Here is a 25375-nt window from a genome sequence, read left to right on the forward strand (position 1 = left end):
TGATTTCGAAATCATTGTAAAAGAGTATAATCTTTTATGGAACTTTCATTTTCATGTAATTTATATAAATTAAGAAGGTGAATGGCTATACGTGCATTATATTTTGAACGCTTTTTCTATTGTTAAATCCATAAAGTTGAATGCCCTGCCTGGCTTGAGGACATTATTCTCGGTTAGCTTCTAGCAGCAGCAAGAACAAGATTAATAAAAAATCGAGGGTTTTGGAAGGGTTTGGTAGCTTCGTTCGTTCCCTCGCTCTCCTCCCTTTCTTCCTCCCCAAACCAAAATAATCCGAAACTTCTCATTGCTGCTGCCCATCGGAAAACCCTAGAATCACGCTGCCAAACCTCCCGCATCAACATGCTGCGCGCGGCGGCGGCTGCCTCCGCCATCTTCCCGGCGCGGTTCGCCGCCGCACCGGCCGTGGCGGCGGCGGCGGAGCTCAGGTCCCCGCTGCTCAGGGTTCTGGGGACGCTGAGGGGCGGCCGCAGCTCGGTGCTTCTGGGGAGGAGGGCGCGATTCTGCTCCAACTCGAGCGACACCGAAGCGGCGGCGGCGGAGGCGGAGGCGAAGGCCGAGGATGGAACCGTTGCGGAGGGGGAGGCGGACGGCAAGGCGTCCTCCGCCATCGTGCCCACCAACCCTCAGATCGAGGACTGCCTCTCGGTACGCGCCCTGCTTGTCTGGATTAGAGTCCACTTGCTTAGTTGCTTGCACCAGCCATTCGCCTGGAATTGTTGCAAATGTGGAATCAGTAGTACGCTATTACTAGATTGCATTTCGGTGCAGCTTCAGTAGTGTGCTTGATTCGATATCAGGTCCGTTACTCAATTTGACATGCAGAAACTTCGGATTATAATTTTGTGCTAAAATTTATGATACAGCTTGAATGCACCCGGATAAATACCGGAGCTCCTTTGGTCTGAGCCTAACAGGCCTAGTCTTCGTTCCATGTATTTTCTAGTCTTGTGTTTCATGATGGAATGATGAATTGTGAATATATTCATGACTTCCTCTTAGCTCGATATTGAACTTCAAAGTGGTAGTACAAAAATCTTTTAAGCGAACAGTTGATGCGTGTTGAGATCTAATGATGTGATTCCACCAGTTATAACCCTCTATCGCTGTCATGCTCATTTGTTCAAATAGGTTGTAGCATTACCTCTTCCACATCGACCACTCTTTCCTGGATTTTACATGCCAATCTATGTAAAGGTATGTTTCTCTACCTGGAGTTTGTGAAATGAATTTCATGTCTTTCTTAATGCATTGCTTCATCATTTCCCTTGAAAATGATTTGTTGTCTTCCTCTTCTTTGAAAATACCTCAGGACCAAAAGCTCTTGCAAGCCCTAATAGAAAATCGCAAAAGATCTGCTTCTTATGCTGGTGCCTTTCTTGTGAAAGATGAAGAAGGCACTGACCCTAATATTGTGACTGGTTCAGATTCAGAGAAAAGCATTGATGATCTGAAAGGGGAAGATTTGCTTAAGCGTCTTCATGAAGTTGGGACGCTTGCTCAGGTAATTTGACTATTTTTAAAATACCCCCATCAAAGAATTATGTTTCCCTAGTCTTGTAAAAATGTGGTCTGTAATTAGTTTCTTTTTTTTGGTAGATTACAAGCATTCAAGGGGATCAGGTAGTGCTACTTGGTCACAGGCGTTTACGGATAACGGAGATGGTGAGATACTTCAGATTGCATGCCATTCAACTCATGTGGGTATAAGTTATTTTGTTTTCACCAATATGCCAAAAATTGTAGGTTGAAGAGGATCCGCTAACAGTTAAAGTTGATCATCTAAAGGTACTTCTGTTCACCTGTGCTCATGCTTGCTTCAGTATTTCATACTACTGTGTGCTATACTGCTATTTGTGGTAAATTACCACATTTTATTTAAACATGATTTCTCCATGAGCCCAATGTAGGTCTTTTTTTCCTCTCTCTAACCAACCCAGCGTAGGATTTCCATGTTTTGTTTGGAATATATTTTGCAATGTCTTATTTAAGTTGTGCTTTTCAGGAAAAGCCCTACAACAAGGATGATGATGTTATAAAAGCTACTTCATTCGAAGTTATATCAACTTTACGGGAGGTTCTAAGGACAAGTTCCCTTTGGAAGGATCACGTGCAAACCTACACACAGGTCTTACAACTTTTTTTTCCTTGTATGCATTTTTTTTACCATTTGCTTGAAAGTTGGAAGTGTTGCAACATGAGATGACTTTTCAAACTTGTTGCATGCAATTGGTGCTTTGTTTTGGTGCACTGTAGAATGATCCAGTATTAGGCTGCGTGCGTAATATAACCACACTATTTTGTTTCTGATAATGGATCATAGACAGGGTATTAAAGTACCAGGCTGAAGTCACTGGAATATGACTGTTAGAGGTAGATTTTCTTGCCTGCCTGTTACATGTACCCTACCAGTAATTCCAAATTGCCAATAAAATAGAACCAGCGACCTGTCCATTTAGAGTTTCCACAGAAATCCTCGATCATACAACCAATATGTTAATTTAATTTCCTTGACGATATGCATTTCTGTTTTGGAGGATGCCATTGGATTTTGTGTTAATAACAGCCGTAAATTTTGAACTCCATTTCTCTGTTTCAGCACATTGGTGATTTCAACTACCCAAGGTTAGCAGATTTTGGTGCTGCTATCTCTGGTGCCAACAAGTTGCTTTGCCAGGAGGTGCTCGAGGAATTAGATGTAAGAAATTTTGCTTAAACTCCACTCTTTTTAAATGTTTCCTTGTGTGTTTTGTCCACCCAGGGCCATCGGCCTTCCTAAATCACTTGTCATAAACTTTGGAAATATCAATTCAACATTGTCATAAAATTTGGCAGAAGATTATTGTGTTCCAAACCAACCTAAAGAGCATGAGAAGTGTTGCAGAAAATGAATTTGGGAATACGGCAGTCATCTACATTGTCTTGGAAGATCACATCCTTTTTTCTCGAACGCGCAGGAGAACTGTGCATCAATATATTAAGAAGAAAAGGGAGGGGTAGAAACCCCAGGTGATACAGTTATGGGCCTGTATTGTGCCCTTACAACGGACGCCTATAGACTATTACAGATAGACATAGGGGTGGGACCTTACCAAAAAGAACACCTAGACCGCATGAAGGTCCTGGGCGAGGGGGTGTGACACTCCTCGAGCCCCGGCAAAGGACCACTGGTACAGCTCCTCTATAATGGCCAAAACCACACAAGAAACATTGGGTGTAACACCAGAAGATGACATCCTTTCTGAATGCATTATAGTTTCTTAAGTATACACAAGAGTTTGGAATTACTCATCTGTTGCTGGAATTTGATTATCTGCTTTATCCATTTTTTTTGGGTGGTTCTCTGATCCATCTTTTACGTATCTGGAACAGGTATATAAGCGTTTGAAGTTGACTCTGGAGTTAGTAAAAAAGGAAATGGAGATTAGTAAGTTGCAGGTAATTCATTTTGTTGTCCTCCAGTCTTTGCTATCATGTTTTGTCTAATCTTATTGATATTTAATATGCTTCTGTTTCAGCAATCCATAGCAAAAGCAATTGAAGAAAAGATTAGTGGAGATCAGCGACGTTACTTATTGAACGAGCAACTTAAGGCGATCAAGAAGGTACCTACATTATTTTCTGCTGCTCCTATCCGGCTACCTATGCTCCTTACATTGTGATGGTCAAAATTAATACTGTAGTAGAATCTGCCCATGCTGTTTTTTTTTAATGAAAAGCCTGATGGCCAATAACACCTTACTCTGCTTATGTCATGTATACAGGAGCTGGGTTTAGAGACTGATGACAAAACAGCATTGTCTGGTTTGTTTCCGGACTATGATACTTATGAGCTTTGACTATGCTTTTATCATCCATATAGCTACACAAATGCCATGGACCATTCAAATTGACTTATTGTTTATGCGTTGCAGCAAAATTTAGAGAACGTATAGAATCAAAGAAGGACAAGTGTCCTCCTCATGTTCTTCAAGTCATTGAAGAAGAGCTTACCAAGCTGCAGCTTTTGGAAGCCAGTTCTAGTGAGTTCAACGTAACTCGTAATTATTTGGACTGGCTGACAGTATTGCCATGGGGAAATTATAGGTTTGTATTTATCTACCTTTCCTTCAGGAGAAATCTTGCATATGCCTGTGCCTCATTAGTGTTTATCGTTCTGTTGCAGTGATGAAAACTTCGATGTCCACCATGCTCAGAAAATTCTCGATGAGGACCATTATGGTTTGAGTGATGTTAAAGAGAGAATACTGGAATTCATAGCAGTCGGGAAGTTAAGAGGGACTTCACAAGGTTTGATACATACTCACCATTTTCTGATTTATCTGTGTATTGAGCTTGTAGAGAAGTTTAAGTATTGTTCCGTTTGCATTAATGCATCCTCAACTGTGTCTCAATGAAAAAAATGGTGGAGTTTTCATAATTCTGTTTCATTCACATAACTGTTTTTTTGGGTAATCATTCACATAACTGTTATGTGCTTGTCTACCTTTGACCAAATTTCTAGAAAAATTGCATCTACATCCACCATGAAATATGTCTTGATAGTGCATTTATTTGGAATTGTAGATTTTAATATATATTTTCCCTATAAACTTGATCAAAGTTAGAGAAGCTTCACTTAGGACAAAACTAAAGTCCCTTACATTTTGGGATGGAGGAAGTAGTCACATGTTGACTTGGCTTAGATTTATTGGCATACTTGTTAATCTACTTTACTCTGGAGTCTAGAACTGTGCAGCCCCAGGCTATGGTGGGGACTGGGGAGGGAGGGAGGGGGAGAGAGAGTGAGGGATTTCCCTTCTATCTTGCCTGAACCATAAAGGGTACAGGAGGGAAGGGGTTTTATAGAGGATGTTCGACTTGGCTCTCAACATAAACTATTGATGGGATCTTATAAACACGATCCTCTACTTTCCAACTTATCAAGATACTTGCCTAACAAATAGACCTTTTGGGATAATTCTTAATCTAATTAATTACTGTAGACGTGTGAGGCCCTTGGGTCCCCTCCTCCCCTCCCTCTTGCTGCATAGACTAGGGCTGGGCTAGGCGGCCCATGGTCATCTGGGCTGTAACAGTAACACACTATGCTCGCTAAATTTGATTTCTTGTTCCTCACTGCCCATCTGTAGTTATTCTAGCTATAACTCTGTTCCTCTTTTACAACAGGCAAGATCATATGTCTTTCTGGGCCTCCTGGAGTTGGTAAAACCAGTATTGGTCGTTCAATTGCACGTGCACTAAACCGTCAGTTCTATAGGTTTTCTGTTGGAGGTTTGGCTGATGTGGCAGAAATCAAGGTATACATCAAATATTCCTGATATTTCTTGTACATATGCATTTGTTATATCTCCTACAAATCCAGTGGTTGTATAAGTAACTTGTCAACAATCTTAGGGCCATCGACGAACGTATGTTGGTGCAATGCCAGGGAAGATGGTGCAATGTCTTAAATCAGTCGGGACAGCAAATCCTCTAGTGTTGATAGATGAGATTGACAAGGTACTCCTAACTACTGTTTATGGTCTTATACTTGCATCATGGCCTGTGATATACTTTGACACAGGATGCACTTTCCACAGTTATTTTGTTGGCCGATGTGACAATTGAGTGCATGCTTCATGAATTCTAATTGGTTACTTGTCTGGCTGTCAGCTTGGGAGGGGGCATTCTGGTGATCCAGCTAGTGCATTGTTGGAACTTCTCGACCCTGAGCAGAATGTTAATTTCTTAGATCACTACCTCGATGTTCCTATTGACCTATCTAAGGTTAGTTCCTTGTTCCCTCGTGAATTTTGCCTGTTTGACTGTATCTGTGTGGGGTGGCTTCACAATTTAACCTTTTTTCCATGTTATTTTAAAAAAAATAATTGCTGTGACATTTTTATCTCGAAGCATATACTACAAAGCTTAGTATTAACAGATTGATAGTTGCCATCGTCATCTCGTAATCTTGCATTCTTTTGGTGCTTGTTACAATCGTTAGGTATGCACATTATTGGTTATTGTGCTATCACATCATTCACATCAATGGTGCTACGTGCTAGTGTACTACAGTAAGTTGTGATCAACAAATCTACATTCTTAGTATTATGTTCCATTCTATATAATGAGATTTGTAACAGTAGGATGGTCTTCGATTCAGTTTGAATGCCTGGCTTTCACACTATGCTGTATTTCCAATCTTCTATTATTGCTATTTTTGGAGTGTGTTCAGTTACGCTTGACTATTTCTTTATGCTACTTTCTGTTTGTAATGTTCTTCTCATCTTCTATAATTTTGTTTATGAAAATTAGGTTCTGTTCGTTTGCACAGCAAACGTTATAGAGATGATACCAAATCCATTGCTGGATAGGATGGAGATCATTGCAATAGCTGGATATATAACTGATGAGAAGATGCATATTGCTCGGGACTATCTAGAGAAGAATACAAGAGAGGCTTGTGGCATTAAGCCTGAACAGGTATCCACCCCTCTTATAATATTCCTGTCATTTAATATTATATGCATGAGAAAGAATCATTAATTTATAGAACATTCGTTTCTAAAAGGAACTTTGGAATTACTTTCGTAAATAACAAACCAAACAACATAAAAGGAAGGGAAATTTTGTTGTAAACTCGATTAGGAAAAACAATGCCAACATGTTATAAACTTGATGTTTGTATAATATCCATATGCTTGCATCACCTAACCTATATGACATAGTTTCATCAGCCATATGTGAAGCGTCCCAATAAACTCTTTAATTCTGGTTCTGCTTTATTATCAATATATTGAATTAACGGTTCAGTCACAAACATGTACAGGTTGAAGTTACAGATGCTGCTCTTCTTGCTCTTATTGAAAATTATTGCCGAGAAGCTGGGGTGCGGAACCTTCAAAAGCAGATTGAGAAAATTTACCGTAAGGTGCACGACTTAAAGTTCCACATACTTATCTGACAGTTATTTTTACCTTACATCAAGAAATGAAAGGTTAAGTGCTCTACAAAAAGGAGAGCTACAATCCTGTCTTGTTTGAATTATCTGGTAGCATTTTCCAGTGTGTTCGCTACTACTGTTGTGCATTAGTATTTGCTAGCAATGGTAAATTTAAAACAAAAGTTGTGACATCATCTTGAGTTTTGATGCACTTAAACATTATTTTCTGTCCGCATTCCTCGGTACACTAGAATTGTGGAGCAATGTTATCTAGTCGTCCGACTAATCCACGATTAGTCGCGATTAGTCGGGCTTATCGGTCCGGGGACCTCGATAAGGGACACCGAGTAGGTCTGAGCGACTAGTTTTCTAGTCGTCCGACTAATCGCCGACTAGTCGCGATTAGTCGCACCGATCAGGTTAGAAAACGATCAGACTTAGGGTTATTTTGTGGGCTGTTTGAGTTACGGGCCTCGGCCGGTGGTGGGCTGGTGAGGTGGCCCATTAGGTTTTTGGTATATAGATGAGAGACAGAGCAGCTCCTAGCTCCAGACCACGAGCCATCCGCCTGCTCCAGAGTTCTGGATACGGACTATGGGATAGGGATACAGAGTTCTGGACAGTTCACAAATCATATCTCACGAGTAAGTGAAAAATCGACCATCATTGTTGCCTTCATGCTTGCTTTATATTAAGTAATATATAGCATATATATCATATTGGTCATGGGACACTTAGGACGACTATACAGACGACTAGGACTGACTAGGCTCGACTAATCGGCCTGATCGACGACTAATCGCGACTAGTCGTCTGATCGGTCCCATGGCGACTAGGTCCGACTACTCGACTAGACGATTTGAAAATATTGTTGTGGAGAAATGTATTGCATATTCCCCCTGACAAAAAAATGTAAGGCTGTTTTTTTTTGGGGAGATGACATTGGCTAATTTTTGGTAATGGTTATGCAATCTCAAGTTATTTGTATGAAAGGTTACTGCTAGTTTTAGAGTCGATGCACACACCCATATTCTTTGCTCGCCAATATGGTCATACTCTGACCTTTTAGATACCTTACAAACTTTTTACTTTTGCAGATAGCTCTGCAGCTTGTTCGTCAAGGGGTATCAAATGAGCCAGACCAGGAGGCTCTCAGTGTCACAGCAAATGAGGAAACTAGTAGTGGTGATGTTGCTGCAGCAAAAGATGAGATTTTGAAGGATTCTGCCATGGAAGATGCTTCTGTCACCAATAATATTATAAATCGTGCCTCTGAGGAAGCTAATGAAGTAAATTTAGCAAATGAAGCAGTAGTTCATGAAGTGCATACAACTGAAGCACCCAAAACAGACAGTGTATCTGAGGTAGTTCTATGTTTTCTTCAAACAAAATATTGATGCTTATCTTGGTACTGCTATGTTCCCTGTTAATACTCTTACTCCTATACACCGTGGAGAGGGTGGGCTGGGAGCAACTGGGCGTTCCCCGAGCGACACGTGTCCCCGGAGAGAGGAAGCCCGACGCGGGGCATGGATTTGACATTCGCTCCTTTCCCTGCAACGTTGCGCTTGCGCCACGCCGACCTGTTGCGCCCTGCTCCTCCGAGCCGCCCGCCCGCACGGACCTCGGAGCCCGTGGCGCCCGGATCGGGCCGCTGCCATGGAAGGGCCGCGGGAGGAGGGAGGACAAGGGGGTGGAGGGCTGGCCGCCGCAGATCCGCGGACGGAGCCGCGAGGAGCTGGCATGGAAGGAGGGAAGGCGAAGAGGAAGGGGAGGAGAGGAGAGGAGAGGGAGGGAGGATCCGGCCACCGCCATGGCTCGGAGCTTGGGGAGGGAGAAGACGGGTGTATGCATTGCTTTGCTCTGAAAACCATGAATGTGATTTTCCCAAGCTCACTTAACTTACCTATAAGATAATCTATATTGCTCTGGACTCAGGAGAGCGTGAAACAATATCATACTACAATGTTATGCGTCACCTTGTAAGAAAGTTACTGATCCATGTATTCTGTAGGACAAGGACACAGATGGAGCAAAAGAAGGTGCAGGAGACAAGGCAATTGAGAAGGTTGTGGTTGATTCATCAAACCTTGGTGATTTTGTTGGGAAGCCTGTGTTCCAGGCTGAGCGTATATATGAACAGACTCCTGTTGGAGTGGTCATGGGTTTAGCTTGGACTGCTATGGGCGGTTCTACTTTGTACATTGAAACAACAAGAGTGGAGGAAGGGGAAGGGAAAGGTGCCCTTGTGCTCACAGGGCAGCTTGGAGATGTTATGAAAGAGAGTGCTCAGATTGCCCAAACAGTTGGCAGGGCTATATTACTGGAGAAAGAGCCGGATAATCAATTTTTTGCAAACTCAAAGCTGCACTTGCATGTTCCTGCAGGGGCCACCCCTAAGGATGGCCCTAGTGCTGGATGCACCATGATAACATCAATGCTGTCCTTAGCCATGGGAAATCCTGTCAGGAAGGACCTTGCAATGACGGGTGAAGTCACATTAACTGGGAGAATCCTCCCAATCGGTGGGGTATGTTTTCTCTGTATTCCCTACTCAAGCTTGGCTTTACATTTTTTTCCCTATCAATGTGCCTGAACCTTGAACTTATTTCTTTCGGGTTTCATCTCTAGCCTACCCCAACTTGCTTGGGAAAAAAGGCTATGTTGTTGTATAACCAGCCAGCCAATGTCCTCTGTATATGAAACAAGGAAATATCACTTATTTACAGAAAAATGTCTGTCAGGTAAAAGAGAAGACCATTGCTGCCAGGAGAAGTGCAATCAAGACACTCATATTTCCGTCAGCTAATAAAAGGGACTTTGACGAACTTGCTTCTAATGTGAAGGAAGGTCTCGAAGTTCATTTTGTCGACACATACAGTGAAATATATGATTTAGCTTTCCAGAGTGACTCCGGGACAGAAACAAGCTAGCATATGAAGATCAAGGACCTGGGGATGGGCTAAATACCAAAGACGTCAGAAGGCAGACCATTGTAACCAAGATGAGGAGTGGAGTTGATTGACATGATGACAATGTTATTTTTGCCCCGTAAGGCATTCAATTTAAGAAATTTTGGCTAGGTGGTTGTAGTGAGGTAGTTCAACCAGGTGGTATTACGAATAAAGAAAAGAAAGCAGTGTAAACCAATATACCCCACTTGTGCAATCCAAAAGCACCAGGGATGCACGAGGAACTTGCATTCCTATCTGAGTTGTTGTTTATTTATTTATTTATTTTAATTTATTTCTGGTGTCATTCCTTTGATACGGTAACAGCTCTGTAAACTGCTAGTTTTTTTTCTCGAGAAATAAACTATTCGTCAAGTCCTTTTGTTCGCACAGGTCGTTTTGTTGTGCCAGAGATGGAGGCATGAAATTGCGCGTTGTGGCAGTCGGAGCACAAAGCCAACTGCTCGTATCAATCTATCTATCCAACCATGGATGATCAGATTCGAGGGATATCCTGGCTGTCAAACAAGGCAAAGTGACTGGCTGGATCGCTTGCCTGCTTCACGCCATAGACTTCAATCCCGGTGGGACTTGGGATGCCAGACATCGGACATCCTAACCTTGCGTAGGGTGTGTTGTGAATAACTGGTTCCAAAGAAGCACTAAATTTGTGTGTATTCGCATTGCAAAAATGTAACCTGTACCTTTACATATCACACCACACGGGTTAGATATAGCTTGCCGAGTGAATATTTTATTTGAATTTGTATCTCTTCCAACATTTAGTTTGCATTCACTATTAATATTCTTTAATGTAAATTGGTGTCCTGTTGGAAACATGGAACTCATTTCGATCAACATTCTCCAATCTGCCGACACCGCAGGTACATAGGTTTTCGTGCTTGGCTTGAGTTCAACTTCTCTCCTCATCTACCCGTCACACTTTCTGCTGACAATCAGCAGTAGTGTTTTTCTCACTAAATCAACACCAGTCACCAGCCAGCCTACTGTACTTAACGCTCATGTTGCTTTTGCTAGTGCTAATGAAGAAGATGGCAACAGCAACCACGCAGTGCCTATCAAAAAGAAAAAAAAAACAGCAAACACGCAGTGACAGCAGAAGCTTCTTTCCTTCAAAAAAAAAGAAAAGAAAGAAAAGACAGCAGCAGCTTCCGGTGCAGCACTTGCAAAAAGCAACCTCACCCGATCCGATCTCCATCGTGGTGCACCTGGGCGACGGGAATTTGTCACTGTTCTGGACTGATCGATGGTTAGCTCGAGTCAGCAAGATGCGGACAGTCCAACAAGCCTTAATATACAACAAACAGTGAATCAAGGACTTGACCTGACTAGGTTGGAAAATGTCTTATGCACAATCTGGTAGCTTGCTTGATCTGTAAGACCATATACTGACAGCATTACGACTCCAACAACTATAAATGGACTGTAGATTCGGGACGCTGTGGCATGATCATGCCCTGTCTCGTACAACACATGAACCGTCAGGCCTGGCATGCCCTGCTCGCGATGGCAGAAGCATACTCGGAAATTGTTGGATCGGGTGACTGCCGTAGGTGAACAATGACTGGGAGGAGCTCTGAAGATCGGAGGAAGTTCCTGCAGATGGCGTGGTCGCACATCTTGCGCAGGGCAAAGAGCACGATTCTTAGTGGCGATTCAGTAAGAGCGTCACGCCTACTGGGGCTCAGGGCAACCGTAGAGTAACTGCCAACCATCTTCAGCAGTGCCTGCAAAACAAATAAGTTCGGTTATGGGTTATGTAACAAAGACTTGACCAAGTTCTTCCATTGGCTTATGGCCGTCCATCCATTTTTCATTCGACAGTTTTATTGAACCAGAGTTGGATTAGAAGCCACTCGATACAGAGTTTTATTGAACATGAAAGTGAGCAATAGGTAAGACTTGACAAACCTGAATTGCGCCTTGGGAGACAATGTCTTCACAAAGTATGTCAGAGTTCCTCACTAGATTACTGAGCGCGCCTGCAGCATTGCCTTTGGTTTTATCCTCCTCAGGACCAAGAAGTAACGTAGTGAGCTGAGGTATGGACCGCCTTAGTTCTTCATACAGCATGTCATTATGATAAGCAGCATTGCCAACCTGACATGGCAAGAATTAAACAAGTAGCTCAGTCAGTCTGGCTCTCCTCTTGAAACTGGATAAATAAGTTAAACTCTTTTATAGGCATTTTAACAAACTTACAGCAAAACATGCAAACTTCCGTGTGCGTTTGTCAGGATCAGAACATCTGTCAACCACAAGCTGGATCACCTTATTTGCTGCCTGTTGCCAGACAACAGCAAAGTTAATACCACTGGCATACGATTTCAGTCTGCAAAAACATAAAAATATATTTATACTTCCTTACAAGTGGACTATAAAAGTAGGAGCTGTGGCGACACATGTTGCCAATGGCACTGCAAGCTTTTGCTCTTATATCAGGATCGTCATTAGACAAGTAGTTCTTCAGAAATCCAACAAGTCCAGCTTTATCAATGGGTGCATAAAAATCCTGGCACAATCATCATATATTAGTTTGTAAATCCAATTCATCATCGCAGTATAACATCTTTCCTAGACATCCAAGAAAATTGCAGAGATGCCAAGAAATGACAAACCTTTGACATCCGAGCAAGGTCAGAAACAATCATAAGGAAATCAAGCAGAGTCTCCTTTGCAACAGGACCCTCGAGTAATCCTGCTACTCTACTAGGATCTAGAAGCCCTTCTTTAAGAAGCTGCAAAGCAAGTGGTCGGTAGCCTGCCATTTTGGCTACAATGGCCAAGGGCCTAGCTAGATCTTCCATGTCAACATAGTCAAGAGAGCGAAGCATACATCCGGGAATACCAACCTGAAGAAGAGAGCAAATCATGGAATTGTTCACTGATAAACAGGAAAAAGTAGAGCCAACTAATCAGACCTCCAGCAGAACTTGAATGTACTGAGGCATGTTTTGCTCAATAGTTTTGAGCATTTCCTTGTTCTCGGTACCGATTCGTCCACCAGGCGATGCAACGTTAAGCAGGAAGCCACTATTGATGGATGCAGATGCTGATGGCATGTTTGGAGAACTCTGCACTGCAACAAATGGAAATGCCAAGATATCAACAACTGCGTTTATCAGCTCTCGAACTCCCCTCTTCCCACCACCAAGACCCGTCCAGGCTGCCAATGCCTTGAGGTGTATATCAGACAACAGCTCAGTTAAGAGCTTTAACTGCTCCCTTCTATACAGAACTTCACGGAAAACTCCACCAGGAAGGCATTGAGATAAAGCAGAGAGAGTCCAGACAACTCCCAGAGGAGACAACCCACTGCGGTTCGTTGAACCACCTTTCCTGTCAGATGTCTCTTTTGAGAAACCATCTGTAAGCAAGCGGATTAGGATCTGTGGGATGCCAACTGAGCAAGCTTGTTCAATGGCCAATGGCCCACCCCATTTCAATCTCGTCTCTAACATCCCAATACTTCCATCACGGAGTCCGAAAAGATTTAGAAGGCCAGCATTATATCGACAAAGTGCTTCACTTCCATCAGATAGCCACAGCTTCAGCAGCGTGTGCAGTGTTGCCATACGAGGAAACAAAGCAAGGGCAGTTTCACAAAGAGAAGATCTGGTCTGACCTCTGTTTTCAAGCGAAACAAGTGACGAAAGCGCGAGCATTGCAGATGCACAGTGTGGCTGCAGGCAACTCTTGACTGTATCATCAACTGATGAGAGCTGTGCAAGAACTGAGAGCCGGGACCGCTGTTTTTTCTGGGAGCTTGTTAGGATAACTGATGCTGAAAACCCCCCCTCTGACTTGAGACATGCAGCTATTGCTGCTAATGCAAGGCAGCAGTGCACTACCAAAGCATGAGGGTTGGATAGCTTGCATTTCTGATTGCTATTCTGCTTAGATTCCTTATTAAAATATGATTCACACAGTGACAATAACGAAAACGTGTCAGACACAATTGTTCCATCTCCACCATATTCTACTGCATCAACATCAGATGGTAAATTCCATGGACGACAAATGATGGCACAGAAAGAAACATTCTGCAGACAGGCCCTTGAGATAAGCTGAAAAGCAATTTAGATGCATTAAGAATCAATACAGTAGATGTAAAATCACTAAGAAAAAACACTATAATTCCAAATTTATGGCAGTGGAAAACGAATTGCAGTAATGTGGCATGCAAACTGAAGAGTGTGAAATGTTCAATGTTAGTAATTTGTTCGGTCACCAATTAATCTGTCCAAAGAAATTCTGAAATGGGATTTTTCATAATGTTGCTGCTGACAATGCAACTAACTATAAGTGGCATGCTTTATAAGTTATAATACTAGGTTGAGGCTATCACAATATTGACCCCAGACCAAGATTTCAACTCCAAGGAGTTACTTCAGCAAGTTACCTGTGCCAATGCTACCCCTCATGAAATCTAATCGGATCAACTGTTGATTCCATAATTTATTACATATCCAACTGGGAAGTAACAACTTACAGTATGAATGTATAAGATAATAAAGATTCTCAATGAACCAAGGTTAGAAAAGGCGCTAGGCGCTCTCTAGGCGGTGACCCACCATCTAGAGCTTAGGCTTTTCAAGGTTGTAATCTAGGGGTGCCATTCACATATATATACCTCAAAAGTAAAGAAAAAACAGGGGACCAGTGGGCTTAAAGTTGGATAGAAGGACTTTCGAAGCAGCCCAAGCCAGAGTCTCAATAGCCCCACCTTACTTTCCGCCTCTGCTGCCACCGCGGGCTGACATCCCAGCCTCCTCCTCCTCCTCTGCCGCCAGCCATCCCCGCCTCCGAACTCCGCCGCCACCGCGGGCAAACTCGTCCCAGCCTCCGGCGCTGCCGCCTGACGTCCCATCCCATCCGCCTTTCACTGCCAAAGCATGGGCGCGGCCTAGGGTACTACCTACCCCCTACTCCCTAGGCCCGACGGTACCCCACCACCTAGCGCATAAGAACGCCTAGGCAAGCGCGGAATAGCGCCTTGTGGAACACTGCTCCTAACAGTTCTTGGTGCAAAAGGATGCTCAATCAACCATGCCAAATGCATTTGTGCCAAATGCAGCGTGATGAATGGATTTCTTTAAAATAAATGCACACTTCTATTTTATCTTAAATTTTCACAAGGCCTACAAAAAATATGCACCACCATGGAGAAGAAAGGTGTTGAGAAAACGTATAGATTCATAGTCAACCAGCATCTGAAAGTTACCTGAAGACAAGCATGAATAGCTGATTCTAGACCATTATGCAAGCAGTGGTAAACTGCAACCTGCATTGGTCGTGAGGCCAGAAATGATTTGACAAATATGTTTATCAGATTGGTAGAGTCTGAATCTGCCATTGAACCTTGCTCTTGCGTATAGTGAATTTGTCGCCATGCGGTAGCTAAAGGAAATGAAAAATGGTGTGCACTAATGGACATGTCAACAGCATGAGCTAGATACCAAATAGCCTTGCATGCCTCACAAGCAGCAGGTACCATGTTCGTAGAACCTGATATTATGTCTGAACCCGAGGTTATCAGACATTCACATAAGAGCTCCAGCAACTGTGACCTCCTTGCGTGATCAATAATCTTAAGGAGACTTTCATCAACAGCCTTTGTGCCTTCAGATGACATACTTGCTTTCAACCCAGAGATAACCCGAGACAACATCAGAGCAAGGCAGGCAGTTGACTCACGAGAAATTCTTCCAGATGGGTCCACTGTAGAGTTCAGGATCTGCATATAAAAAAATCTCATAATCAAAGATAAAGAGGGGGAAAGCATAGCTGACGATAAAGCCTGAAGTGGGGTAGCAAAGTGTTACCTGAGAATAAAGCTCATACAGGGAGGACCAGTATCTGTCATAAGAGCTTAAGATAACTTCATCATTTGTATCCAGTAGTTTTCGTGCAATTGGCAGGCACTACCAGCAAAAAACTTGGTTATATATTGCAAGTTATACCATCAAAGACATCCCTAGTAAAGTAAGAATTACTCTCTTTTCAAAACTGAGAATTTCATAACATATTTGTGTGATATAGTATGTCAAAAGAAGTTGCTTTCATTTGATTACTACTTTATTGGGGTGTTTCAATATTTTATAGGGAACAAAAACCAATTTTCTGACTTCTGAAAGTACCTTTGTTACAAGGCCATAGGCATCTGAAAGCTTCGTTCTGATAATGAGATTTGTAAACTCAAGAAGCATACAGATGTCAATCTTCACTGCATAAGATTGACATGACCCAGCATCAATTAAATTTTTAATAATTCTTAGTGACTGATTTGCTCCATCAATGTTCAGTTCCCTGTAAGAGTTGAACAAAGCATCCACTGAAATTAGAGACTTGGCATGATGAAACCAGGAGGAAGACTTCTGCTGAGTAAATGTTATACAATGTCCGCATCCAAATATTCCATCTTATGTCATGCAATCAGACAACATAAATACTTTACAGATGAGAAATTACCACTGAACTGATGTAAAATTAATAGAGTGCACTCATGAAAAGTGTCAACGAAGGAAACTCTAGACTAGAAAATGACTCTAGTACCCTTGACTACTATGCCGTTACCTACATAATAAAGGATAAACACCATTCTTGAGAAACTATGTGTATCGCAACCACCTCAATTTGGGTTAACCATATTCTTTCTTCACATTTTCAGGAGAAAAGAATGCCTGATCACTTGATCAGTTTGTGAGGAATGGAAAAGCTATAAATCTACCTGGACGAACTTGGAGGATTAGTCAGCCAAGTTTTGATGGGGCTGACAATGGTTGACATTGCTTCACTGTCTTCAACAATGTTGTTTGCACCTTTTACTGTTTGTGAAGCTTTTTCCAGTTTATCCAAAGCAGTACACTCTGCAATGAAGTATTTAGAAAGATCACCTAACTATCCAGGGATGAAACATGATGTACTAATCAAAAACACTATCCCCCAAATATTACTTCAATGTCACAATTTGAATATTTGTTTGTAGTGGTGTTCAGTTTTTTACCCTGGTACGGATGTAACAGGTTCTACTGTTCTGGCATGAAGTGAGTCTGTGGTGTCATATAAATGTTTTCCTCTTATTAATGCAATGATACGCAGTTCTCCTTCGCATTTGAGAAAAAAAATATTTGCTTGGATAATAACTTGCCTGAGGGAGAGCAGCTTTCAGGAACAGCACCAGTAGATGAACCATGATGGTCCTCGGTAGCTTGCATAGGGCCATCTAGTTTTCTGTTGCATTTTGGTTTATCAGAGGCATTTTCCCTATTGGTAGCAGTAATTGTACCTGCCAAACATTAGATCACTTCAAGGTATAACACTTGAATAAAAAATGCCAAAGCAAAATGATATTGGCTTGCTATTTAAATATTATTTACTTTGTGAGTCAGCTGGGGAAGGCTGGTTCCTTGATGTTTGGATTTCTTCTGTTCTCCGAGTATCCTCCGATCCTCTAACTTCAAAAGGTGCAGTTCGGGTATCCTGGGCAAAAATGTGTAAATAATGATACACTTTTAGCATGTAATTTTTGTGATATTCTGAGTACTAACTTGCTTAATACTAGAATTCCTTTATTTATCTTAGAGCATCTCCAAGAGTGACCAATATTTACACTCCCAATAATCTAGGATCGGGACCTTTCTAAAACATTTGGGGCACGAAAAACACATCTCCCTCCAACAGTAGACCTTTTTGTTTCACAAAACTTTTGAAATATGCCATGATCCTATTTTTCCTTGTTTCACCTAGCAGAAACAATAAGCTTTGTGACTTTTAGTGACTAGAAGATCAAAGCTTGCAATTTTTCCTTGCTATATCTAAGAGACCTATCAAAGGTCCGTGAGACAGTGATTCTTCTTCTCTTTGCATCTACCACCAACGTCAAAGCCTCGCAGGTAGATCGCTGCTGCTACGCCCTGCAGCCAATGGGCTATGGACAGACTGTACACGGATGGAAAACAGGGGCAGACAGGCAGTGGGGGGTGGGGGGGGGGGGTTATGAAAAAGCTTGCAGCATCGGTTCAATTTCAGAGATTCACCGTGAGTTTTGGTTTAGGTCTCTGTTCGAGCAGGTTTTTTCTTTCTCATTCCCAAAACTAGTTTTTAGGTCTCTATTTTGGGCACTCTTGGAGATGCTCTTACCATATAACTGAAGATACTTACAGCTGCTGATGCCATTGAATCATCTTTGACAAATGGGTGCTCTAGTAATGCTGGCCAGGTTAATCTACTTTGAGGCATCTATTCCATCATACACAGTCACACAGCATTAGAAAATAAGAGGAATGGATGAACTCATTGGATGTGATCTGGGGAAATATGACATCTATGACCTTGTTTAGTAGACCCTTCAGGAAGCTCTTAAAGTGTGCACTCATGTTATCTGGATATTTAACAGGATCCTGTTGCATTAAAGAAAGTATATAAATCAGTTTTGAGAATAGCAAAAGATCACAAATAAAAATAATTGAATAAATAACTAAATAAGCATGGTAAGTGGTAACCTTGACGATGTGCCGAATAAGTGCGTAGACTGAATTTGTATAAAAAGGGGGCTGTCCAACAAACAGTTCATACCTGGTCAACCAAGTAGTAAATTTAACTTGATGAGAGTAGATAGACTATCAAACACAAAGCATGCAGATGGCTCCTGGCTGAAATGTGTACCGAAGGCCAGCGATATATTAAGGCCACAAGTGATACAAAATGAAGGACAATACTTTGAAATTAAGAATGTACTAGCAAGAGAAGATTACAGAGTTAACAAGGTCTAAATAAGAAAAATGTGGATGTGCATACAAGATAACCCCAAGGGACCACAAATCAGCTGTGTGGTTATATGGCTGTTCTCTCACAAGTTCTGGAGCCATATATAAAGGGGTCCCTGCAGAGGAAAAGCAAGCCTAGTGAAATGAAAGGTTGATAAAAGGAACTTATGACAATATAGCATAAATATAAGCTATAAAAGAACCAGCTCCATTCAAAAGAGACCTCATACGATAAATTAGAGTGTACAGACTACAGAGCAGCCAGTGTGTTTTGGAAAGTATGAGTTTGGGATCAACTTAATCCAGTGAACTCGAAAATTTGAAGGAAAGACAGGCAGAGCAGTTGGGATTTATAAATGAGCTATGTACTGAAATAGTACAGCTATAAGTGAGATGACAAAGATGACAGTACAGCCATTACATTTTGTTTACGAAATCAAAATGTTAATATATCAGCCAAGGCAGATGGCTAGAGGGACTTGCAAGATCCAGAGATCTGTAGTTGATTATGAAATGAAACATACCAAACAGACTGCAAGAGCAAGACAGAAAAAAAAAATCAAGAATATCAGCTAGCATGAGAAGATGAAAAATAAATACCTTTTATGGAGCGTAATACAACAGTATTAGCTGACATGGCACGAGCGAAGCCGAAGTCGCAAAGCTGTAAAAGGCAAGAAAGTTATTGAACTGAATGTTCAAGGCAAAGGCAAGGTGATGGCCACTGGGATGAAAGCTCATTCGAGTAACATGATTTAGTCAACATTGTACTGTAAGAAACTTAACAGGAAACTGAAACACACCAGATGGATTGATAAACTGCATTGAACCATGAAATATGGGCCCTTTTTGTTTCAGCTTATGGCCGATTTTGAAGGTATGATTTTGAGAAATCCAAAAGTCAGATGACTACAAGAATCGAGAATCCATAATCAGCTGGATTCTCGATTCTAGGAGTCATCTGACTTTTGGATCTCCCAAAATCGTGCCTTCAAAATCAGCCAGAAGCTAAAACAAACGGAGCCATAGGATTGTGTGCACTGTATATGTATACAGCTGCATAGATGTAGCAAATAATTGAGAATTTGACAATAGATTAGCGAGAACAGCACCTTGGAGATGCATAATTCGAAGCATCTACTGTACAGTGAAGAAAACTTATGTTGACAATCTAATAAGAACTTGAGCGAATTCGAAAAGGATGATCAGTCATTGTCAAATTATGCATGCCTACATGGATCAGAAATTACCTTTACAACAGATCCTTTGCCAATAAGGATGTTCTGAGGTTTCATATCCCGGTGAATAATACGATTGGAATGCAAGTAGTACAATGCTTTTACCTGAAATGAGATGTGTCGAAACCATGAAGGCAACCAAAACAAGTCTGGGTTGCTATGGTGCATAAGCAAAGAAGACAGAAATAAGAGTGAAGCGCATATGTACCAGCTGCTTAGCAATCGCCTGAACTTGTTCCTCTGGAAGGCATTTATCGTCCTCAAGCACTTCAAACAGTTCTCCCTGATACAAGCATTTTCAGTGAAGTTAGCGGACCTGAATATACTGGAACCGATCGGAGATGAGAAAGCACAGAGCGAGTAACCAAACCGAGTTGTTGCGTACCTGAGCAAACTCTGTGACAACGCAAAACTCCTGAGGGGTTTCGAAAGCATCGATCATTTCGATTATGTTCTCGTGTTTGAGTTTCCTTAGGATCTACATACGAAGTTGTGGATGACAGCAAAAGGTGAGATGGTACAGTGAGATAAGAAAAAAAAACGGCTGTAGTTACCTCAATCTCCTGCCTAAGGTTGTGTATATCCTTGTCGGTCTTGCCATGCTTAAGAATGAACTTCATGGCAACCGTCTGGACCGAAACTCAAAACAGAAGAAAACAAAGGGTATCGTCAATCAATTATAAAGGCAGAGAATGAGAATCCATAACATAAAATCCAGGGAAGGGAGGGTGGTGGTCTGACCTGGCGAGTGTACTTGCGCCTGCCCTTGTAAACCTTGCCAAAGGAGCCCTCCCCGACGAGGTCGATGACATGGTAATCCTCTATCCCCATCTCGCAAAACCCTAGGTGTGGAAGCAGACACGAGGAGCAGAGAGAGGAGGAGGAGGAGGAGGAGGAGGGGATCTGGACGATTGAGGAGGGGATCTGGTCGCTCCTCGGTGTGGAGTGATGGAGGGCGGCGGCGGCGGCGGCAACCGGCAACCGGCGATGGAGGAGGAGGAGGGGATCCCGGACGATTTGAGTTGATTTGATTTGGGAATGGGCGCTCGCTGTCTTTCTTCTTTTTGAAATTGAAAGAAGAAAAATGGGCGCTCGCTATCGCTGGGCGGATTTCGAATGAATTGCTGGGTGCTTTTGGTCTTGGGCTCTTGGCCCATCCGTCCCTTCTATTGGGCCCGCCTTATAACGGAATGATTTTTTTTATTTTGATTTGAATCCATTCGAGAGAGACGGAGAAACCGGCCCATGTACAATCCCTTGGTTGGCTTGGCTTTGCGTCCACGTCATCATCCTATTCCTAGCTACAGTATCCTGCTTGCCATTTATATAATTTGGAACCACAACCAAAGGCCCTGTTCGGCTGGGCGAGAACTGCTGGGCTGGAGTTGCTGCCCCATCCGCAGACTCAATATTTCCAGCGAGTCTAGCGCCAGCGCCAGCCTCAGCCCCAGCCGCATCAACCGAACAGGCTGAAAATTTGTAAAGAACGAGACCGACCGGTTTGAATGGTCTGATCTCCGAACAACTCTAGTTCCAATTGGATCCCTCCTGAGCTCGTGTCACGCTAACCAACCAACCAACCACGCATGCAAAGGCACAGAAGAATCAAGATAAGTTGGTTGGTAAGAGAGGCTAGCTGCTGCTTGTAAAAGTTGCTTGCGAAGGTTTCCACGCAACCAGCACACGATAGGGAGGAACATCTATCTGAAGCCATGCATTGGCAGCCAAGGAAAACAAAAGGTGAGAGAGAAAGAGAGAGGAGGCCGAGTCAGACGGGAGGATCTTTAAACCCAGCCAGACACCGGAATCCAAGACAATCAACAAGGTGCTGCTGTGTGTGATCACACCACACAGGATTATACGTACATCCAGGCAGGAATATAATGACTTCAGTTCAGACTTACAAAATCTGACCCTTTCAGAAAATCCTAATATGCCCATTTTTTGGGGGGGGGGGGGGGGGTAATAATAGCAGCACAGCTAATCAATTTGCCATGATATATACTCCTACATAAATGAAGAGTAACAAAATTGGGAAGTGAGTAGTAGGAGTAAATAATAGTAGCACTAAATAGGCTCCCCTATTGGGCATTCATCATTTATTAGTATGTTTTGAAAGAATATATACCACAAAACAATATGCTCCTCTGTCTACCAGTAGTAGTCGGAGTCGGAGGCCATCTCATCTCTCCTAGCTCCTCTGTCGCCCTGCTTCTTCTGTCTATAAATATGCTCAACTCCATCGCATCTCATCGCACGCCATCAACCCAAACCACAATTCCCATCTGTCTGTTTGTCTCCCTCTGCGTTTCGTTTCCTTCCATTCCACACAGTAGGTGCCTTGCCAAGGTTCTCCCTCACCTACTCCTACCTAAATCCAATCCTCGTTTCCTTTTCTCTACACATGCGTTTTTCATTGGTGGACCTTCTTGTTGTTTACCTGCTCTTGTTGTGGAGCAGGAAGATCGAGATGGCGGACTGCAACGCCAACTCATCGGCGTCGGCGGCCATGGGAGAAGAGGTACCCCTACTACTTACTCTGTCAGTCTGCCACGATTTCTCTGAATAGGCCCGTGTTCAGTTACAAAAATCAAAATTCCAAAATTTTTTTCCGGCACTTGCATGGAGACTTAAATCTAGACAAAATAAAAAATACATTGCGACTGCTATCTGTAAATGGCGAGACGAATCTAATGAACCTAATTAGGCTGTAATCAGATGCTAAATTGCTACAGTAATGCTACAGTAAACAACATCTAATGATGGATTAATTAGACTCATTAGATTCGTCTCGCGATTTACAGACGAGTTCTGTAATTATTTTTGCGATTAGTCTATGTTTAGTACTTCAAATATAGAAAGATGCTTTTTCAAAATTTTTACATCGCGCAACCAAACAGGGCCTAGAATGTGCAGTTGCTGAAATCAGCCGTCCCCCCCCCCCTTTTTTTTCCCGCTGCTTCAATGTGTCTGAATTTCAGTTCCATTGCGGTGAGGGAGTAAGTCAAAATAAAAAAAAATCACATTAGGTTTAGGGATAATCAAGCTCTAACTGATGACTTCCACCATGTCAAGGTGTTCTCTGCAAATGTTCAAAGTGTCATGCAATAATTATAGGAAGCGTAATGCAATGTAGTTCGTCAAAGACAGATATCTGAACATCCCACGCACTGCTGCTGCTATCAGATTCAATTATTATTCAGTTTCAGTACACAATAAAAAGAATTTTATAGAAGGAACGTAGAGTTGCAACGCTGTTGTGTTTAGCATCTCGTATATTTTGGAATGTAGAAAATCTTATTGAAAAATCATATTAAGAAAACAGATGCTTGGTTTTGCTCGAAAATCACAGTACAATATGTTGCCAGCAAGATTCAGAGCTGACTGTTGTTCCACAAGGGAGGGCCCTCTCTGCTAATTGCTGAATGCTAACTAGAGTACTAGACATAGCGACGTAAAAAATCGATGAACCTGACATCCACTGAAAACAAAAAAAAAAAGGATGAAGAAAACCCATGCGCGTGCATTTCGTGGATGATAGACCAGAGTAATACCTGCCTCTTTTTCACCAATGAGACAAACTTGGAATGGAATCTTCGGACCTTTGGGGCCCCATCGGCATGGACCAATGCACAAGCACTGCATTGCCGATTTGCCGTGCGAACCTCAATCATTTCAGAAACGTTAAAGGGACAGACAGCTTGGTTAAAGGGGCGGCCTGGCCATCATTTATTACTAGCATGCTTGCACTATTTCTTTGGCAACAATGACTGGTATCTGGAAAAAGGTGGGTTTTGATCGAGTGCAGATATCATGAACCTGCCTGTGTACGGGTAGGAACTGTGATCCTGATTTTTTTTCCCTTTTATCGTCGACGTCGCAGGCTTTCGTTGAGAAGAAGTACGGAGGAATGGCACCTAAGAAGCCTCTGATCTCAAAGGTACCGTACATATATAATCCCTCCCAGAAATTAAAGGATGCATGGAATTTGTTTACAACAACATCTGATATTATTTGTGTGGTGGTTTTCTTGTGCAGGATGAGGAGCGCGCCTATTTTGATTCTGCGGACTGGGTCCTTGGCAAGGTATCCAATCCTTTTCGTTCATCCAGAAGTATAATATAAAGGGCATGCATCTGTGGCTGGGCAAGTTTCTGAAACCTTTTGCTTGGTGATGCTTTGCTTCAGCAAGCTGCAAACAGCAGCGGCGCAGGGGCTGCTATCGAATCCTTGAAGCCAAAGTTAAAGGTGAATTTCATCTCTACGTTGTATTGCATTGCATTGTGATGAAAGCAAGCGAATTGAATTGAATGGATTTGCGTGCAGAGGACGCCCCATCAGCAGCTTCCCCCTCGCAAGCCGACCTGCGCGACCAGCTGAACCTCGATCCTTAGCTTGTGTGATGATGCACAGCACATGCATGCAGGGGGTGGTGAAGAGCATGCATGCATCATCAGAAGAGAGGTGGATTAATTATTGATTAGTTACTCCTACTTAGTTGACTGAATTGATTAGGGGGACGAAAGAAAACCTGCATGCATGCATGCATGCATCTGGTGGCGTGTTGGCAGCACAGCACTTGCATTGGTGTATGTATCGACGTTGAGCTCGTGTGGTAGACTACTAGACATCTGGTATATATATATATATATATATATATATATATATATATATATATATATATATATATATATATATATATATATATATATATCACACACACACACATTGGTAGTGGTATGTATATTCATCATCATTCAGCAAACAAGAGAATGATGATGGAAATTATATATGATATTCCTGTTCCGTTCCAATTGGGGATGTGTGTATGTAAAGGCCCAGAAGCATACTGGGCGGGCTGAGAATTTTGCATTCCTCCTGGCCCTGCCCGGGCGGCCTTTTTCCTCGGCCCAGATGCATGCTCAAGAGCTCAATTGAATTGGTCGCCTCCCTGCCGGTTGGATGCGCGCGGCGACATGGCCGCCTGCATCAAGCGCCACGCCCATCCCCTCATCCATCTCATTCATCTGCGCTGCGCCTTTCAATTTGACTGTTCCCCGCCTAACTCCCTAGCTGGAACAGGCTGCAACAGCAACAGCAACAGCAACAGGTTGCCAGTACAACAAGGGGGCTGGATCTTCAATCCTCTCACTCACGCTGAGCTAGTAGCTCTCCGTGTGAGATCACAAATGTAAGCAGGCAGATCGACCTCAGCTTGTTTGTCTATGCCTGTCTGCCTTATCTCCATGCAGGTAATGGCTCCTCTGGCTGGCTTAGACGGTCGTACTCTATTTTCATCCTTTAAAAAAATATCCAATCTTATCTTCTCTATATATACTAGTTTCTTCGTACCCATCGTCATCTATCACATACTCTATACTAAATTCCAGGATATGGAGCCCACGCATTAGATATCTTTTCTCTTTTCACTCCCGCACCCCACCATCCCTCCCT

The 25375-nt window shown here is 42.5% G+C and overlaps 3 protein-coding genes across 5 annotated transcripts; 2 read left to right on the forward strand and 1 right to left on the reverse strand.

The window, feature by feature from the left end:
* Positions 1-207: 207 nt before the first annotated feature.
* On the forward strand, positions 208-10193 carry LOC120694916 (lon protease homolog, mitochondrial). The gene is made up of 20 exons (XM_039978240.1): positions 208-666; positions 1150-1215; positions 1331-1522; positions 1618-1683; positions 1765-1806; positions 2024-2146; positions 2618-2716; positions 3391-3456; positions 3537-3623; positions 3783-3822; positions 3933-4104; positions 4184-4308; positions 5188-5318; positions 5416-5520; positions 5674-5787; positions 6316-6483; positions 6830-6931; positions 8041-8307; positions 8958-9473; positions 9688-10193. Exons 1-20 carry the CDS (start codon positions 361-363, stop codon positions 9874-9876), a joined length of 2976 nt encoding a protein of 991 aa, XP_039834174.1. The 5' UTR covers positions 208-360; the 3' UTR covers positions 9877-10193.
* Positions 10194-10757: 564 nt separating this feature from the next.
* LOC120694918 (serine/threonine-protein kinase TIO-like) lies at positions 10758-20974 on the reverse strand. Of its 2 annotated transcripts, XR_005683703.1 has the most exons (23): positions 20663-20972; positions 20476-20550; positions 20307-20399; positions 20130-20204; positions 19934-20026; positions 19284-19347; positions 18715-18799; positions 18420-18492; positions 18249-18317; positions 18079-18156; positions 17295-17397; positions 17066-17203; positions 16646-16784; positions 16056-16224; positions 15741-15839; positions 15140-15652; positions 12837-13982; positions 12534-12767; positions 12284-12427; positions 12118-12198; positions 11827-12015; positions 11240-11642; positions 10793-11154 (listed from the first exon to the last, which is right to left on the reverse strand). XR_005683703.1 is itself a non-coding variant. In XM_039978241.1 (22 exons), the coding sequence occupies exons 1-22, from the start codon at positions 20750-20752 to the stop codon at positions 11397-11399; spliced, it is 3996 nt and encodes a 1331-aa protein (XP_039834175.1). In that variant the 5' UTR covers positions 20753-20974; the 3' UTR covers positions 10758-11396. The 2 variants fall into 2 exon arrangements, 1 of the variants encoding a protein (XP_039834175.1); XM_039978241.1 differs by having other exon boundaries at positions 10758-11642; positions 20663-20974.
* A 1129-nt stretch (positions 20975-22103) lies between these two features.
* On the forward strand, positions 22104-24558 carry LOC120694919. Of its 2 annotated transcripts, none has more exons than XM_039978243.1 (6): positions 22104-22253; positions 22382-22442; positions 23805-23861; positions 23960-24007; positions 24110-24169; positions 24248-24558. In XM_039978243.1, the coding sequence occupies exons 2-6, from the start codon at positions 22392-22394 to the stop codon at positions 24299-24301; spliced, it is 270 nt and encodes an 89-aa protein (XP_039834177.1). In that variant the 5' UTR covers positions 22104-22253; positions 22382-22391; the 3' UTR covers positions 24302-24558. The 2 variants fall into 2 exon arrangements, with proteins under 2 accessions (XP_039834177.1, XP_039834176.1); XM_039978242.1 differs by having other exon boundaries at positions 22112-22270.
* The last annotated feature ends 817 nt before the right edge of the window (positions 24559-25375 follow it).

The sequence above is a fragment of the Panicum virgatum genome, chromosome 2K (assembly GCF_016808335.1).
Source record: "Panicum virgatum strain AP13 chromosome 2K, P.virgatum_v5, whole genome shotgun sequence".
Lineage (NCBI taxonomy): Eukaryota > Viridiplantae > Streptophyta > Magnoliopsida > Poales > Poaceae > Panicum > Panicum virgatum.

Coding starts and splice junctions, on each gene's coding strand:
- LOC120694916 (XM_039978240.1), top strand. CDS start 361: ATGCTGCGCGCGGCGGCGGCTGCCTCCGCCATCTTCCCGGCGCGGTTC. Junction 1,684..1,764: donor GTTTACGGATAACGGAGATG/GTGAGATACTTC, acceptor CAAAAATTGTAG/GTTGAAGAGGATCCGCTAAC. Junction 2,717..3,390: donor AGGTGCTCGAGGAATTAGAT/GTAAGAAATTTT, acceptor TATCTGGAACAG/GTATATAAGCGTTTGAAGTT.
- LOC120694919 (XM_039978243.1), top strand. CDS start 22,392: ATGGCGGACTGCAACGCCAACTCATCGGCGTCGGCGGCCATGGGAGAA. Junction 24,008..24,109: donor CGGACTGGGTCCTTGGCAAG/GTATCCAATCCT, acceptor GCTTTGCTTCAG/CAAGCTGCAAACAGCAGCGG. Junction 24,170..24,247: donor CCTTGAAGCCAAAGTTAAAG/GTGAATTTCATC, acceptor ATTTGCGTGCAG/AGGACGCCCCATCAGCAGCT.
- LOC120694918 (XM_039978241.1), bottom strand. CDS start 20,752: ATGGGGATAGAGGATTACCATGTCATCGACCTCGTCGGGGAGGGCTCC. Junction 17,204..17,294: donor TTCCCCAGCTGACTCACAAA/GTAAATAATATT, acceptor AATGTTTGGCAG/GTACAATTACTGCTACCAAT. Junction 11,643..11,826: donor TCTCCCAAGGCGCAATTCAG/GTTTGTCAAGTC, acceptor TTTGTTTTGCAG/GCACTGCTGAAGATGGTTGG.